The sequence below is a fragment of the Microtus oregoni genome, unplaced genomic scaffold (assembly GCF_018167655.1).
Source record: "Microtus oregoni isolate MIOR12 unplaced genomic scaffold, Mior012 000006F_ref0000085, whole genome shotgun sequence".
NCBI classification, from domain to species: Eukaryota; Metazoa; Chordata; class Mammalia; order Rodentia; family Cricetidae; genus Microtus; species Microtus oregoni.
Window position 1 is genome coordinate 58,804,718 of NW_024543065.1, and position 17,779 is coordinate 58,822,496.

At 50.8% G+C, this 17,779-nt stretch overlaps 1 protein-coding gene across 1 annotated transcript; it reads right to left on the bottom strand.

Annotated features, from left to right (window-relative positions):
* Positions 1-260: 260 nt before the first annotated feature.
* Cd22 (CD22 molecule) lies at positions 261-15,569 on the bottom strand. Its single transcript, XM_041654209.1, has 14 exons — positions 15,553-15,569; positions 11,862-11,919; positions 11,294-11,674; positions 9,374-9,664; positions 6,789-7,046; positions 6,387-6,650; positions 4,377-4,634; positions 3,856-4,122; positions 3,510-3,773; positions 2,418-2,514; positions 2,058-2,133; positions 1,504-1,622; positions 1,090-1,174; positions 261-485 (listed from the first exon to the last, which is right to left on the bottom strand). Exons 2-14 carry the CDS (start codon positions 11,896-11,898, stop codon positions 354-356), a joined length of 2,529 nt encoding a protein of 842 aa, XP_041510143.1. The 5' UTR covers positions 11,899-11,919; positions 15,553-15,569; the 3' UTR covers positions 261-353.
* Between the last annotated feature and the right edge of the window lie 2,210 nt (positions 15,570-17,779).

Consider the following 17,779-nt stretch of genomic DNA (forward strand, 5'->3'; position numbering starts at 1 on the left):
CAGGTGGAGTATTCAGGGGACAGAGAAGAAGAAATGTTGCTGACAATCCCAGCTGATCACAGCAGGAACACATCTAGTGGAAGTGAGGCTCGAGATGAAGTGGATGGTGGCAGATGGCTGAGTTTGGAGAAGCCGGCATTGTACATGTGGGTGATCATCATCACTGCGGAGAAGGCTGACTGGCTCTGGCCAGACCCAAGATTTTAAATGATTGTGCAGGCCGGCATACCCATGTGTGTGCCCAGGGAGCTGCCTTGGAAGTTATAGGTGACTTAGCAGCTGAGCCGCAGCGGATAATGAAGTTATAGGTCTTCCTTGAGCTCCAGAACCTTCTACTGCAGCTACTCCCAACATCAGTGCTTGAGGGTCACATATTCTACATCTTCCTTTGCCTCAGGCCGCTTCCCAGCCCCAAACTGAACCAACTCTGAGTAGTGGATGCTGTCATCCTCAGGGCAGCTTGGAGTCACATTCTCATAGTCACCCTGCAGAACAGATGAAAGTAAGCCAGGTCTCACGTGACCAACCTCTGTGCAGTCTCTTCCAATGCCTTCTCTCATTGGTTTCCCACTGCAGGGGGCCCAAATGTACAGATGGGGTCATCTTGTCTATAAACGGCTATGCTCTGTCCCTTAGACACCTGTCTTGGCTCCCAGCCCAGCTCTCTGCCTGAACTGCTGTGGTCTGAATGCCTGCCCCTTGAGTTTTCTGTGTCAGATACGCACAGATTGTGGGATCTGTAGAAGGCGATTAGATTGATGGATTAATAGATAATCAATGTAGAGACTTTTTTTTTTTTAGAAAGTTGCCCCTCTGACATATGCCCCCTGGCATGAATGTTTTGTGTTACCTCAGGACTCTGCCATGAACAGATATAGCTCTTTGATCTTAGATTTCCAGATCCAACCATAAGCCAAAATAAACCTCGTTCCTTTATAAACCACCAGGGGTAGTCAAGTGTAGCAATGGAAAATGGACTGAAGACAGCCACCCTTCCCAACTTCACTATCTGCCAAGCGTGTCCCCCGAGGGAGGAGCTCTTCATTGAGGCCCCAGGTCCCCTAGCTTTCCATAGCTCTGCCTCCTTACCACGTGACGTTTCTGTATCACCGAGTAAGTGACCGTGTCATTGTTGTTTGGAGGAGAACCCTGTGTATCTGAGGTCCCTGCATCACTGAGAGAGAAAGAAGAGGTCTACACATGAGCTCTCGCTAGCAGCAGCACCTGGACTTCAACCCTTGGGGGGAAACACCTTGTCTCTTGTGTGCACAGCACCATGGCAGCTGCCAATGAAAACAGGCCTGTGAATGCATCATGCAGCCGGGCTCGGGCACCCACTGCTGATCTAAGGAAACAGGTCCCGTTGTCACGGAGCGAGAATGATGCAATGAGTGTCTGGTGGTGACTGGCACGGGCTTAGCACAAGAGGGCAGGCAGGGAAGCAAGGTTTTCCCCCCACACTCCCCCTAAATCGCAGGTACCAAACTCCAGTATCCTCCGTACCCAGCTCTAGGTGCGCCAGTCTCTGGAAAGCGCAAGATGGCATAGCTAACGCTGTCATCCATCATCGGGTTGTGGCAACCCTGGGACTGGGGGCCTTCTGAGAGAGGGGTCCTTCTAGCCTGGAAGACACAGGTTGCAGCTGTCACCCTCCCTCCCGATCATTTCTTTCTCCTGGCCTTTGACCCCCAACAACTCCCTGGAGGTTTTTGGTTTGTTTGTTTCCAACAGGATTTTACAAAGTGTAACCCAAGCTGACCTCAAATTCGCCCTTCCCCTGCCTTATCTTCTCCATCACTGAGATCTCGGATGCCCATGTACCCTCAGCCTTTCCTCACCTCTTGTTTTCAAAGGCTACTCTGGGTTCACCTACCTCCCGTCTTAACTTCTGTTTGTTGAGACAGGTTTTCTCTGTGTAGCCCTGTCGGTCCTGGAACTCGCTCTGTAGACCAGGCTGGCTTTGGACTCACAGAGATCCACCTGCCTCTGCCTCCCGAGTACTGGGATTAAGGGCATGCCCCCCCACACCACCATCAGGTTCCATCTTCCCATCTTACCTTTTTATTCCTTACAAAAAAGCTCTGGCCACTGGAATTTTCCTGAAGCCCCTGCTGGCTCTGATTATGCTTCCATCTAAGGATCAAGGATGTGTGAGGGTAGGTGGGATGACCCAGCAGGCTAAGGGCTGGGGGTGGGTGGGATGACCCAGCAGGCTAAGGGCTGGGGGTGGGTGGGGATGACCCAGCAGGCTAAGGGCTGGGGGTGGGTGGGGATGACCCAGCAGGCTAAGGGCTGGGGGTGGGTGGGGATGACCCAGAAGGCTAAGGGCTGGGGGTGGGTGGGGATGACCCAGAAGGCTAAGGGCCGGGGGCGGGGGGGGGGGGAGGCGGAGGGAGGAGGGACAGCGGACAGCTCACTTTTTCTGGAGTTTCATCCCCCAGATAGTCAGGATACAGACAGCGAGGCAGAACCCTAGTCCCAAGGCAACCCGCTTGCCGATGGTCTCTGGGCTATCTGATGAAGAAAGAGATAATGGCTCACCCCACCTTGTAAAGACGGTGATGCGCAGAGCATCCTCCCGTCCCCCTTCACAAAGCCTACTCCTTCTTGTCTGCAGTTCTATGGTAGAGTGTTGTGGAGAGAAGGCCCAATTCTTTGTCCTAGTAAGAGCTATTTCCCAGACAGGTCACAAACAAAGTCTGTGACCCTTGCCCTAGAGCAGTTTGATCAGACCGTCAGAACTTCAAGGGCACCCAAGCAGACCCAGCTCCCCAGGAGACTGTGCCACACTCGTCCTTGCAGGCTTGCCCAGAGCAAGAGGCTCAGCAGTTCTCTGCCTGAAGAGGGTGCTAGAGAGATGGGATGGGCTACAGTCATTTAAAAGAGGCAGGGCACAAACCTAGCATGGTGACTCATCTCTGCAATCCCAACACCCAGGAGGCTGAGGCAGGGGGATTGCCTGGAGTTCAAGACCAACCTGGGGTGCATAGCAAGACCCCAATATCAAACAAACAGAAAGAGTATGGGCAGGTTTCCTAGAGGACAGAGATGGGGTTGTTTTGTTTTTGAGGCAGTTTTTTCTACATAGCCCAGGCTAGCCCTGTAGTTTCGGTGATATCCCTACTTCAGTCTCTCAAACGTCTAGGTTCAGTTTCCTCTTTGTTCTTGAAACCGTTTTTAAAAACCATGCACTTGTATTATCTTGTTTAAAACACTAAAATATCACAAGATAAACGAGGATCTTAGTCATCAAGGAGGAGATACACACATAGAAGGAAGAAGCGAAGGAAGGCAACAGAGAGACGAGGAGCGCCCAGAGCTTCTGCAAGGCAGGCCTCTTGAGGGAAGAAGGAAGCCAGGCCCGTGGAGCAGGACAGGGTGACCTTCCAGCCAGGAGCTACTGGTTGGTCACAGGGTGTGCCTGGGCTGAGCTGGACATGGGAGGGGTGGGGGAAGAGGGCTGTAGCCTCCAGGACAGAGGAGGGAACTAAGAGAGGATGGGAACTTACAGTAGACAGTGAGGGTACTGGGCGGCGACACGTCCTTGCCCAGCATGTTGCTCCCTTGGCAGCGGTAAGAGCCCGTGTGTTGGACCTTCAGCGGTTCCAGCCTCAGCTTCTGGCCCGAGACGTGGAGGTCTTGGTTACTGGGGTCAAACCAGACATACTGCGAGACGGGTGGGTTGGCATCACTCTCGCAGGACAGAGTGGCCTGTTTCCCTTCCATTATGCTGTCCCCGGGGCTAATAGACACGCGCAGCCTCCGAGGGGCATCTGTGAAGGGGAAACCGAGTCAGGCCAGGACTGCCGGTCACCTCACGTTCATTGCACGTGGCCCCCAGTTCCAGCCACTCACACAGCACGCGGAGGTACCAGGTCTGCGACGGGGTCTCTCCGATGGAGTTGTTGACTAAGCAGTTGTAATTTCCAGAATCCTCTGGGGAGATGGGGCTGAAGCTCAGGTTTCTCCCCTCCTGCACAAGATTCCCGTTCTTCTTCCAGAAGAAGCGGACCTCTGCTGGGTGGCTACTCAAGAATTCACATCGGAGGAGGACGGGCTCCCCAGCACGGATTTCTGATGACTGGGGCCTCACTTTCCGGACCCACACTTCTCTGGGGGCATCTGCAGGGCCACAACCTTGGGTGAGGTTTTCATTTCCTAACCTTCTTGATGTCTCCCCAAAATGTCCTGTTCCTTTGATTAGGACTTCCTACACATTTGTTTGGTGTTCCTGTTCCCGAGGATCAGGACTTTCTGTCCTGAGTCCTACACCAATCCTCTCTCCCGACCTGTAGTCCAGGTTCCCAACCCCTCACCCTTCCTTCCCCATTTCTCAGTGTATCCACCTCCTGGTCACCCCTTGCCCTGTCACTCACAGTGGACATTCAGGCTGACGGGGGAGGCCCACGAACACCACTCGTTACAGGCAGCACAGCTGATGGGCTCGGAGTTCCACTTGACTTTCTGAATCCTCAGCATTCCAGTTGTGACCTCATTCCCAGAACCTGGAGGATTCCACTTATAGTAGGTGACTTTAGGATTGCTAGAGTTGTAGTGACAGGCCACGGTCACGCTGTCTCCTTCCCGAATTTGTATAGAATTTTGAATAACTGTGGTTACCGCCTTGGGGGCATCTAGGAGAGTGGAGAGGTGAGAAAGTGTGGGCCCTGTTGTTCCCCTTTGCAGTGCCAGAGAACAAACTCATGGCCTTGTACGAGCTACGCAAGAACTCTGCCACTGAACCACATTGCTCCCAGGCCAGAGAACAAACTCGTGACCTTGAAAAGCTAGGCAAGAACTCTGCCATTGAACCACGTCGCTCACCCTACCCTATTTTTATTTTTATTTTTGAGCTGGGATCTTGTGTATTTGTACCGGCCAGCCTTGAATTGTGATCACCCCTCCTTAGCCTCCTGCATAGCTGAAATGGTTGGGCATCCACCACCCTGAGCCATTTGCAAGACTGGTTTTCATTAAAGCCTTTGCACACTGTTCCCCAAATGAAACCTCTCCTGCATCCCAATTGCAGCTCTGAGGTACAGGGCTGGAGCCCATGCTGTTTAAAGCTGTGTGACTGTGGGCTGCAGGCCTCCATCTACTCATCTGTTGAGTGGGGGACCACCAAGCTCTTCCTAAGGAATGCCAAACAATGGCGGGATAGCTCAGCATCCCTTCTGGCTCTCACATCTTTCAGTATTTCTTCAGGGCCTCTCCTGATGTTGTCTCCAAGTCCCTGTGAGGCCCCTAGCATTAGCCCAGGTGGGCCTCGAACTTGCTATATAGCCAAGATGACCTTGAGTTTATGATGCTCCACCTTCAGGTCTAAGCATTCCACCTACTGAGCCACGCTCCCTGCCCCTCACTGGGGGATTCTAGACAGGGGCTCTACCACTCACTGAGCCACACCCCAGCTCTCACTGGGGGATTCTAGACAAGTGTTTGGTTGCTGAGCCATGCTGCCAGTCCCTTCCTAGTATGTTGTATGAAAGTATTCTGTCACTGAACTGCATCATGGGTCCTTTCTACTTTTGAGACCGTCTTGCTAAGTGGCCTAGGCTGACCTTGAACTCACTCTGGAGCCCAGACAGTTCTCACGTTTGTGATTCTTCTGCCTTAGCTTCTTCAGGAGCTAGGATGACAGATTTGGGACACCAGGCTGGTGACATTCATTCTTTCATTCAACAAACATCTACTAAGTAACTACCACAAGCCAAGGCTCTGGTCTGCACATCTAGAATGCAGCTATGACCTCCAGTTCCCTAGTTTTCTGTTTGTCTTCCTTTACACCCCCACAATCCTTACACCCCCATACCTCCTGCACCCCACACCTCCTAAACCCCCACACCTCCTGCACCCCCACACCTCCTGTACCCCACACCTCCTGCACCCCCACACTCCCTACACCCCACACCTTCTACACCCCCACACCTTCTACACCCCACATCTCTTGCACCCCACACATCCTGCACCCACACACGTCCCGCACCCTCACAACCCCTACACTCCCATACTTCCTGTACCCCCACACCTCCTGCACACCACACCTTTTGCACCCCATACCTTCTGCACCTCATACCTCCTGAACCCCCACAACCCCTACACCCCCATACCTCCTACACTCCCACACCTCCTACACTCCACACCTCCTGCACCCCCACACCTCCTACATCCCCATACCTCCTACACCCCCACACCTCCTGAACCCCCATACCTCCTGAATCCCCACACCTCCTGCACCCCATACCTCCTGCACCCCCATACCTCATGTACCACCACACATCCTATACCCCCACACCTCCTGCACCCCCACAGCCCCTACACAATGTTTTCCTTCCTTCTCTATTTCCTTCTTTCCTCCAAGAACCAGAAGTCAGTTGGCTGCTCACACTGGACATCCAGTTCAGCTTCCTCTTTTTCCTGTCCACGACCCAGGCGGTTCTCTGCCAAGCAAGAATAAGTCCCAGCATGCCTCAGGGAGACTTTAGGGATCAAGAGCTTCTCCTGTGTCTCTCCAGGCACTTCTTTTCCATTGTGGTACCAGGTATAGTTTGTCGCTCTTGGGCTGGCCAGTGAGTCACAAACCAGCTCAATTGACTGCTCCTCTTTAGCTGGTGGGTGGTAGATGTGAACCCTGGAAGGTTCTGGAGGAACTGGAAGAAGTCACAGAGGCAAACGGGCAGGTGAGCAGAGCCCGCAAACCCAGGCAGGCAGGCAGGTACCAGTGCCTCCATTATCATCCCTCGAGGATTGATTATCCCACCTCCCCTGCCAGCTTCAAGGGAACTCACACAGCACTGTGAGGGCCACTTCTTCCGACAGTCCTTGGCCCAAGTCGTTTAAAGCCTGGCAGCGGTATTTCCCACTCACGTCCTTGGTCACTTTACTCAAAGTTAGTGTGGGTGTCTGTTCCTGCAGGCGGTCCCCATTCTTGACCCAGGACACCAGCCTGTGTTCTGGGTTGCTGCTGGTGACTTGGCATGTCATGGTCACAGAGCCGCCCTCCATGACCTCTGTAGCACTGACCTTGATCATGAGCTGCGGCACGTCTGTGGGAACAGAGGAGCAGTGGGGGAAAGGACAGGGAATTCTCGGCGGCTCCTTTCATTCGGGTGGCAGCAGCTTGCACATCTCTGGTTCCTTTGTCCACCCAGGTAACTGTCACAGCCCCTCACTCGTTTCCCTGCTCCCCTTTCTCCTCTACCACCTTGTCTCCGCCACCACCCATAGCGCTGTCAGAGAGTGACACCAAAGCTGGCTGCTGGGCTCTAGGAGACCCAGTGTCCTACTTCCTCTCTTACCTCAAAAGGGGCTTGGTCCTCGGACACTGCCGTGAGCACACTACACTTGCACCTCAGCCCCTTTCCACTTGTTCTTCCCCCTCCTTAGAATCTTCTTTGCCTGCCTTAGTCCCTCTGCCTCGTCAGCCAGGGTCTTCACCTTCTTCACAGAAGTCTCCATCCATCACCCCGCTTTCTTTTTAACTTTTGGAGGTATTTGTGGGTTCCCAAGTGGATATGGAGGTCAGAGGACGACTTTGGGTATTGTGCTTCAGGAGCTGCCCATCTTGATTTTACATTTTTTGAGACGGGGTTTTCTACTGACCTGGAGCTCATCAGTTAGACTAGATTGGTTGGCTAGTACATCCCGAGGATCCATCGGGACCTGCCTTCCCAGTGCCGAGACCACAAGCTCATGCCACCGCTCAATTTACATTTTGTTGTTCTTCCTACCCCTCCTCTTCCTCCTTCTCTTCTTCTCCTTCTTCTTCCAGATAGGGTTTCTCTGTGTAGCCCTGGCTGTCCTGGAACCCACTCTGTAGACCAGGTTTGTCTTGAACTCAGAGACCCGCCTGCCTCTACCTCCCCAGTGCTGGGATTAAAGGTGTGTGCCACCATGCCCAGCTTACATTGAATATTTGAATGTGAGTTCTGGGTATCAAACTCAAGTCCTCATTCTTGTCAGTCAGAACATTTTAACAAAGATTTGTTTTCTTTGTGTATGTTCGTGCTGGAAGGGCTTGAGGCTTCAGAGCCTGTGAATCTGGAATGCCAGGTAGTTGTCAGCTGTCTGATATGGGTGCTAGTAATTGAATTCTTGAATTCTGCAAGAGCAGTAAGTGCTTTTAACCACTGAGCCATCCCTCCAATAAAGAAACAAAAACCAGAACTGTAACATAGAGGCTGGAGAGATGGCTCAGCAGGTGAGAGCTCTCACTGCTTTTCGGGAGGACTCAGATTCAATTACCAGCACCCACATGGAGGCTCACAGCGTTTGTAACTCCAGTCCTAGGAGTCCAACTTCCCCTTCTGGCCTCCAGGGAAACCATGCATGCAATATGTCTGTACATATATGCAGGCAGAACACCCACACACATAAAAATGAAAGTTAAAAAATATTTTAAAAATTTATGTAGTACTAAGTTTTTGGTTTGTGTGCGTTTTTTTTTTTTAACTATTAAGAAAAGGATTTATTAGGTTGGCTAGAAATGCTCTGAATTATCTACCCAACCCTCATTTTCTTTTAATATATACATCTCCTTCCGGCATTTCTGTTCTGTATTTATTGACTAATATGTTTCTCATGTGTCTATTCCATTGCAACGCGTACTCCACACAGACAAAACCTGGCTCAGTGCTGTGTTCTCTTCTCCACCTAAGTTGGCATCCAAGACAAGACCTGGCGCCTAATCAGTTCAGAGTTTTCTTTTTTGTTTTTAGGTAGGGTATAACCATCTCCTAGATTCACTACTTAGATCAGGCTGGCCTCAATCTCACAGAGCTCCACCTACCTCTGCCTCATGAGTGCTGGGTTTAAAAGCGTGTGCCACCACGCCAGGCTCCACAGTAAATATTCATTGCATGGATTAATGACTAAATGAATGAACGGGGCATAAAATAACGCAGTGCAAACTTCCTTGTGTGGAAAACAGAGAAACCTAACCAGATGATCCCCAAAGTGTGCTATGGCGTGAGAATTGATTGATACACTGAGTGGTCCTGGAGGTTAGGCAAGCACTGTACCCCTGGGATACATCCCCAGCCCTTAGGTTTCTGAGACAGTCTCTCACCATGTAGCTCAGGCTATCCTCAAACTCAAGAGTCCCCTGCCTTGTCCTCCTGAATACCCATTTCCAGGCCTATATCTTCATACTCAACTAGATTACTTTATTTTTTAGGTCAAGGCAGAGACTAAAACGAATCTGTGTCTTGAGACAGGACTGACAGAGGAGACAGTGGAGGAGCCTGTGCCAACGCTAGAAACAGGTGATTGATAGCTGAACCTTCCATGGACACAGACTCCTCTTACCTTAGTGGGGCGCAATAGGATTTAGGAAGAAGGTGACAAAGTAGTGTCCTTCCACATAGAGACTCACGTTTAACATCCAGGCGCACTGTGTTCTCGGAGAGCACATCCGTATGGTGCAAGACTCGGCATGTCACGTTCCTTCCGTGGTCCGTCCATTTTGGTTGGAAGGTGAGCTTACTCTCTGTGTAGACATTCTTAACGGAATAGCTGACAACGGTGTTTTCGGGCTCTTTCAGGGACCACTCCAAGCGAATGGGGTACCGAGGGCAGGCATAATTCAGTGTACAGGTCAGAGTGACGCTTTGGAATGCCTGGATTTCTTCTGATGGCAGCTTGATATAAGGTGAGAAGGGTGTCTCTGGAAGAAAAAAAAAAGAGGAGGCCTGGGAGCTGGAAGTAGGGCACAGACTAACCCTTCCACCCCTGGCTTCAGGCATCCTAAAAGCTGGGGAACCGGGTGCCCGTTAGCATTTGACTGCTGGCTACAGGCATCCTTTGCGAGGCCATTCTATTCCCATTCAGTTCAACTTCTCTGTGGAAGGCCTTGGGGGACACTAAGCAAGCTAGGAAATTGTATTTTATATTTACTCTGTTTTTTACTTCCTCCTTTTGTTTACTTTCTAAATGGCCTCAGGATCACCCAGGGTGAAATTCTTTGGTTTGGTTCTGCACGCATGCTAAGCGTTGGTGTCCGTGCCTGTGCTTGTTTGGCAGCCTCCTTATTGGAGTCAGCCAAGCAGACCTCCCTATGGTGGGGTGATCCTGAGACCCAGGACTCAGACCTCCACCAGGCTAGCCCACCCCACTGACATGATGTTAAGATACATAGCCCTGGCAGCTCTAGTATGGACTAATGATACTACCTAGGGTTGAGGCCCCTGGCTGTTGTCAGCCATGTCTGAGCCCTGTGCTCTTGTCATCCAGCCTAAAAACCAAGCCTTAGACTTGGTCACTAACAGGCTAAGAGATCTGAAAATCCAAACCTCTATCTTCTTTGGAAAGAAATATTAAAAAAAAAAAATGCTTGTGCTGCCATTGATCTCAGTGCCATCAACATCTCCTATTTGAGTGAAAAAGAGAAATAAATAGGAAAGGATATGACAGTTCCCAGGTATGTATGGTGGAGGGGAGGGAGAGCAGAGTCAGAGGCAGAGAGACCTGGGAGAGTCCAGAGTGAACAGGACCCTGAGCCATGTGAGAGGGAGATGGGGAGAGAGGGGGCACAGAGGGGAACCAGGTGCAGCATCCAAGAGGGCAGAAGGCAAAAAGGTGAGTAACCAAAATGCCTGAGTTTTTAGGAAAGGGCCTGGGCGAGGGAGGGGGGAATGATGACAGCTCAGCAGCTGGGCTGGAGAGTTCAGGGTAGTGGGTGGGGTTTGCTGGCCACACCCTGTAGATGTGACTGGTAGAGATTGAGGGGGACAGACGCAGGGAGAACCTGGCGGCCATTTCCACTTAGATCTGTTAGTAGGCACCTTGCTTGGCCATTGGTCCCAGGGTTTGAGACTTCACAGTGAGCAGGCAACTCAGTACTCCCACCTCCCTCTTTGCCTCTGCCAGAATTGGGTGTGGTGTGCATTTACTGGGCTCAGTGCCCCGCGTGCACTCACTGGGTGCAGTGCCCCGCGTGCACTCACTGGGCGCAGCACCTTGCGTACACTCACTGGGTGCAGTGTCCCCCGTGCACTCACTGGGTGCAGTGTCCCCCGTGCACCCACTGGGTGCAGTGCCCCGCGTGCACTCACTGGGTGCAGTGCCCCGCGTGCACTCACTGGCGCAGTGTCCCCCGTGCACCCACTGGGTGCAGTGTCCCCCGTGCACCCACTGGGCGCAGTGCCCCGCGTGCACTCACTGGGCGCAGTGCCCCGCGTGCACTCACTGGGCGCAGTGTCCCCCGTGCACTCACTGGGCGCAGTGTCCCCGGTGCACTCACTGGGCGCAGTGTCCCCGGTGCACTCACTGGGTGCAGTGTCCCCGGTGCACTTACTGGAGATGTTGAGGTAAATGTGCTCCATCCACTTGTCATCACCCGATATCATTCTCAACCCCAGCGGCCCTCGGTCACTCTCGCGTATCTCGAGGATTTCCAGGGTACAGTTAGAGTTGCTGTTTCCCAAGAATGTTACCCTTTCATCCTTAGAAGGGGATGAAGCAATCTTTGTGCTGTTATAGAGGACAGTCCCGATGAAGTCCTTGGTCTTATTGTCAAACTCGTATTTCTGATACAAGAGGATCTTGAGCTGTCTGGCACCGGAACCTGACATTTTGTATGTGCAAGGAATCCAGATGCAGGCTCCCTCCCAGGCGAAGAGGGTTTGGGGATGCTCAACCACCCATGTCTGTGATGAGTCAAACAAAGCCACGTATCCTAAAGAACAAAGCACTGGTGAGAAACTATTATTGAGGGGTGAGAACTTTCACAGGCAGTAGGAGGGGGAGGAGGAGCTTGGCACCTCTGTGTGCACCACCTTCCAGCAGTTCCCCTCATGCCCCAGATCCATTCCCTTTCATTGTCCACTGACCTCTCCAAAGCCAGGTGCTAGTGTAGGTCTTACCTAGAATCAGGAGGAGCCACAGGCAGTGGACATTCATGGTGTCACGTCTGGGTGGCACCTAAGGATAAAAGAGTTAGTCTGTAAACTGGGTGTGTTCGTGTGTGACTATCATCCCAGCATTCAGAAAGTTGAGGCAGGAGTGCTGTGGGACAATGGTCTTATACCCTGTTACTTATATTGCATTGTTTTAATAAAACACTGATTGGATAGTAGCCAGGCAGGAAGTAGAGGCAGGACAATGAGAACAGGAGAATTCTGGGAAGAGGAAAAAGTCAGTCTGCAGTAGTCACCCAGACCAAGAGAAAGCAAGGTGAAAATGTCTCACTGATAAAGAGTACAAAGCCACATGGCTGACACAGACGAGAATTATGGGCTAATGTAAGTTATAAGCGGTAGTAAGAAGCCTGAGCTAATAGGTCACCCAGTTTATAATTAATGTAGACCTCTGTGTATTTATTTGGAAGTGAGTGGCTGCGGTACTGGGTGGGACAGAAACCTCTGTCAACACAGGAGAATTGCTACAAGTTTGAGGCCAGCCTGGGCTCTATTCTGAGGCCTGTCTGAACAACAACAACAACAAAATTGCCTTTGAGCAACCAGGCTGCTTTTGTTCCATCCTCTGAACTCTGATCCTTTTTTTCTGATTCTGGGTTGGGGGGCGCCGTACCCGGTTATAGGATGGAGATGTTTGGGGTGCTCATAGTGCCTTTTCTGGGTATACTATACTTCTTCAAGCAGAGACCTTTCTTTCCTTTCTTTTTTCTCTACCTCTCCTATCTATTTATTTGATTTTAACTTTTACTTTATATTATTTGTGTGTGTATGTGTGATGTATGGGGCATGTGCAAGCTATACTACATGTGTGGAGATCAAGGACACCTTGGTGGAGGATTTTGTGGAGCTGAATCTTTCCTTCCACCTTTGAGTGGGTCCCAGGAACCTGACTCAGATGGTCAGGCTTACGCAGCAAACACATTCTCCCACTGAGCCGTCTCACTGGCTTTTCTAACTACTACAACTCCTTATCCTGTTTTTATGCTCTGTGGTGCCAGACTGTTGTATGCCTTCATGCCAGGCCCTGGAAACAAGGATCTTCCAGGCTAATGGTGCAAGATTTTACATAGAAGACAGAGAGATGTGAAAGACTTGGGCGGGGGAAATCACATTAAACCAAATTTGAGCCAAGTGACTTAGGCCTGGAATTCTAGATGCTCCAGAAGCTAAGGCTAAACAATTGCAAGTTTAAGGTCAGCTTAACTACAAAGCAAGTTCAAGTCCAGTTTATTAACTTAATAAAACCTTGTCTCTAAACAAAGAGTAAAAAGAGGGCTGGGGGTTTATCACTGTGATAGAGGAATCTTCCAGTGGGGAAGTAAGTATGTGGTTCAGCAGTAGAGCCCCTGCCTAGAATCCCCCAGTGAGGGGCTGGGGTGCAGCTCAGTGGTAGAGCCCCTGCCTAGAATCACTCAGTGAGGGGTTGGGGTGTGGCTCAGTGGTAGAGCCCCTGCCTAGAATCCCCCAGTGAGGGGTTGGGGTGTGGCTCAGTGGTAGAGCCCCTGCCTGGAATCCCGCAGTGAGAGGCTGGGGTGTGGCTCAGTGGTAGAGCCCCTGCCTAGAATCCCCCAGTGAGGGGCTGAGGTGGGCTCAGTGGTAGAGCCCCTGCCTTGAATCTCCCAGTGGCTCACTGGTGGATCACTAGTCTAGGTGTGGTCCCTAGGTTTAATCCCTTGTACTATCCCAAAAAGTAAAACTAAACTCATAGTGAAGTATGACCTCAGGAGAACATTTTGAGGCAGTTAGAAAGCCTTAGAAACAGAGGATGCTTCAAAGGACGCCCTTCTGACAGGAGACAGGGCAAAGGTACTCCTTTTCTAACAGCACCAGCCAGTTGTTAGCAGGGTGGCATGGAACCTCCCGTTGTCCAGCCATCCACTGTTCGCCATAAGGAAGAAGGCAGATGGTCATGAAATAATACATAGGACCAGCTATGGTGGTGTACACCTAGAGAATATGAGTTTGATGCTGATCTGGCCTCCCAAGCCAGACCCTGTCTCAAAAAATCTAAACAACAGAAATATGGAGTGCTGATCTGACAGAACTTAACTGTGTATTTAGGGGCTACCGATTTACAGCTGGTACCCATTCTCTATCTATCTATCTATCCATCTATCTATCTATCTATCTATCCATCCATCTATCCATCCATCTATCTATCATCTATCTATCTATCTATCCATCCATCCATCCATCTATCCATCTATCTATCATCTATCGATCGATCTATTATCTATCTATCTATCTATCTATCCATCTATCCATCCATCTATCTATCATCTATCTATCTATCCATCCATCCATCCATCTATCCATCTATCTATCATCTATCTATCGATCTATTATCTATCTATCTATCTATCTATCATCTATCTATCTATCTATCTATCTATCTATCATCTATCTATCTATCTATCATCTATCTATCTATTATCTATCTATCTATCTATCATCTATCTATCTATCTATCTATCTATCTATCTATCTATCTATCTCTGAAATGAGTTTACCCCCCACCGCCACCATCCTGCACTTTACATAGAGTTAAATTTAACTCTATTGGCGTGGCTGTGACCTGTGTCAGCCCCCAGGGATCTTGCAGGATGTGCCAACCGAGTGTGTCTCCGGTGTCAGGGCAGAGCTGCGTCCCTTCCTCCCACCCTACCTCACACAGCCTCAGCACCTCCTCAACGATTTCCCTCCCAGGCAGCAGGGCACAGGTGGGGAGAGCTGTTGGGTGACAGGAGCAGGTATAGGGAACGCTAGCCCTCTGCCTGAAAGCCGGCTGGCTCCTATCCCCAGTGCAGTGTTGGCCTGGCCTGGGTGTGTGAGAGGTGAGGGGGCAGAGGCTGGGGCAGGTCATCGGAGGCAGAACTGCTTGTGGGTTTCCAGGTTCAGGGAATCGTCAAGGTCACAGTCCCTTGGGAAAAGCCAAGTTCAACTGAGGTTTACTGTGGGACTTTCCATGCTCTGTATGTGACACATGTCACTAGACGTGGAGTAGACAGGCAATTCCCCTTACTTCCTAGGCCGTGAGTCTCTTAACCCTTTGCAGCACAAGCTCTGCAGGGGTGTTAGCTCTGCTCCGAGGGACTCACATTGAGGCCCTCGGGGATGTTACAAGGGTTGTGGCAACAATCAGGCCCGGGTGCTGGGCCACTGTGCCTCCCTGGCAGCACCTCCAGCTACACCCTCAGCAAGGCTTGACTGGAGAACTTGATCAAGAAGGGGGCAGCTCCAGAGCAAAGCGACCTGACCACAGGATTTCCAGCAGTCATCATAGCACCAGAAGCAGGGACCTGAGCCTGGGGGCTGGATGAATAAGGAGGTAGCGTGGGGTAGGGCATCAACAGTTACTAAGTCCAGAAACTTAGAAGAGGACCACACTGTTGAGACCTATGATCCACTCAGTTCAGACCTGCTGAGAGTCTTGGGGGTTGGCTTCCTGGCCCCACCATTCCCTCCTGGGCAGCCAACAGCTTCTTCCACCTCAGAGGACCCAGAAAACCTGGCTAAAGGGATGCTGTGCCTATTGTACATTAGGAAAACAGGAACAGCTGGTCTGCATGGCCAGCCCACAAAGGCTGCTCCATATTTACTTGCTGACAACAAGAAAAAAGATTAAAATGGTGTTTACCTGTCTCCTCGTGCACTCTTCAGGGTCCCCAGCAGCCTCTGAGAGTAAAAGAAAGTGAAGTCTCCCGAGCTTGGCCACACCCCCTTCCTCTCTGTGGCTCTGAGACCAGCAGATGGGTGATTGGCGAGTGGGGAGGGAAGAGAGGCCATGGCGGAGAACAAATTGGAAGGGATGTTTGACTCTGCAGTCAGGTCTTAGTTTGTGGATCTGCTGGGTCTGTTGAGCCTCCAAGCCTCTATGAAAGCTCGCTCTTGAGAGCTCCCACCAACTGCGAAGGAACAAGTCTTCTTGAAGGTGGTGTTAGTTTGTTGATAGCATCTCACTGCCATCAAAGGCAGGAACAGGGAATCTGGCCCTGGGCCTGGATGCCTTAGCATCTCCACAAGCTGGGGAAGAACCAGAGCTCTGGGGAAGGAGGGGTTGCTGGATGGAAGTCTTTTCTGCTTGACATTTATCTATCTATCTATCTATCTATCTGTCTATCTATCTATCTATCTATCTATCTATCTTGGAACTTTTAAGGCAGGGTTTCTCTGCATAACTCTGGCTGCCCTGGAACTCACTCTGTAGGCCAGGCTGGCCTCGAACTTACAGAGATCCACCTGCCTCTGCCTCCCAAGTACTGGGATTAAAGACATGTGCCAACATGCCTGGCGCTTGATTTTTATTTCTTTGAAATGGTATATAGGCACTTGTATATGTTTGTGTGTGTGTGTGTTATGTGTTGTAGGTGTGTTTGTATGTTGTAGTATGTGTTTGTGTGTTGTGTATATTGTTTGGAAATGTGTGTGTTTGTATTTGTGTGTTTTGTGTGGTATTTGTATGTGGGGTGTGTGTGTATGTGTGTGTGTGTGTTTGCACCTTCGCTTATGTAGAAGTCAAAGGAGAACTTGTGGTCAGTCTCCCCTTCCACCTTTATGTGAGTTTCAGGGGTGAAACTTGGGTTGCCCAGCTTGCCCACACCCACTGTCACCCACTGTAAGTGGGAAAGTCTTGAGCCTGAAATCTCATCACTTGTATGCTGCTTCTCCAGCAGTCAGCAGAGCGGTGCAGGGACGGGTGACATCAGAGGCAGAGCTGACCTCAGCAGTCAGCAGAGCGGTGCAGGGACAGGTGACATCAGAGGCAGAGCTGACCTCAGCAGTTAGCAGAGCGGTGCAGGGACGGGTGACATCAGAGGCAGAGCTGACCTCAGTCTTTTCCAGGCACAGGGACTGTGCTGCACAAAAATGTCTTCAAGGTCACGGCTGGTTGGGAAAAGAAGGCCATGGTTGTGGGGAGTGGGGGTGGGAGAGGATTGTGTCCCTGCAAGCCTCACGGTAGGTCGGCAGGAAATCAAACCACAAATCGTCAATAAACTCTTTGCAAAGTACACGCGCCTGTGAAGGTGGATTCTATAGCTTAAAGGCCTAGGAGCTGGTGCAGCCTCTGATTGAGAAAGCAGAGAGGTCAGCGGGGCATAAAGTACATGCGACGTCTTCCCCAAGGACGGGTTCTAGTAACTGAGAACTGAGGAGGGGGAGTCTGGGATAGACAACCTGAGGGATTTGAAGATGTGTGCCTCTACAGAGAGCAAAGGTCACCAGGATGTTATATATAACATCCACTCCTAGTTGTCTGGGTGGGAAACAGGAGACACCCCTGCGTGATTAACATTCCTGGTTGCTCTGGGGTTACCTGTGATGACCTGAAGACCTCGTATCCTCTCCTCATCAGGAGGCTCTACTGGGGGCCTTCTCACGCTATCTAAAGAACTCTACATGGGGTACATGTCACAGGCATGGCTCTACATGTGATACATGTCACAGGCATGGCTCTACACGTGATATGTGTTACAGGCATGGCTCTACACGTGATATGTGTTACAGGCATGGCTCTACATGTGATGTGTGTCACTAGGCGTGGGAGTAGCCTGAGAATAGCCAGCCACGCAAACAGAATCAGAAAGGGTTAAGGAGAACTGCAAAAGATAGTGATCGGTGGTGGGAGTGGCCACAGAACTGTCTTTAAAATTATTCAGGAAGTTGAAACAGGAAGATCAAAAAATCAAGGTCAACCTAGGTTCCAGAGTAATTTCACAAGACCAGTCTCACCAATTTAATGAGACCTTGTCTTGAAATAAAAAATGGGAGCCTGGGGGCTGGAGAGATGTCTCAGAGGTTAAGAGCACTAGCTGCTCTTCCAGGGGTCCTGAGTTCAATTCCCAGCAACCACATGGTGGCTCACA

Coding starts and splice junctions, on each gene's coding strand:
- Cd22 (XM_041654209.1), bottom strand. CDS start 11,898: ATGAATGTCCACTGCCTGTGGCTCCTCCTGATTCTAG. Junction 4,123..4,376: donor CGTCAGCCTGAATGTCCACT/GTGAGTGACAGG, acceptor GTGGCCCTGCAG/ATGCCCCCAGAGAAGTGTGG. Junction 1,175..1,503: donor ACTGGCGCACCTAGAGCTGG/GTACGGAGGATA, acceptor TTTCTCTCTCAG/TGATGCAGGGACCTCAGATA.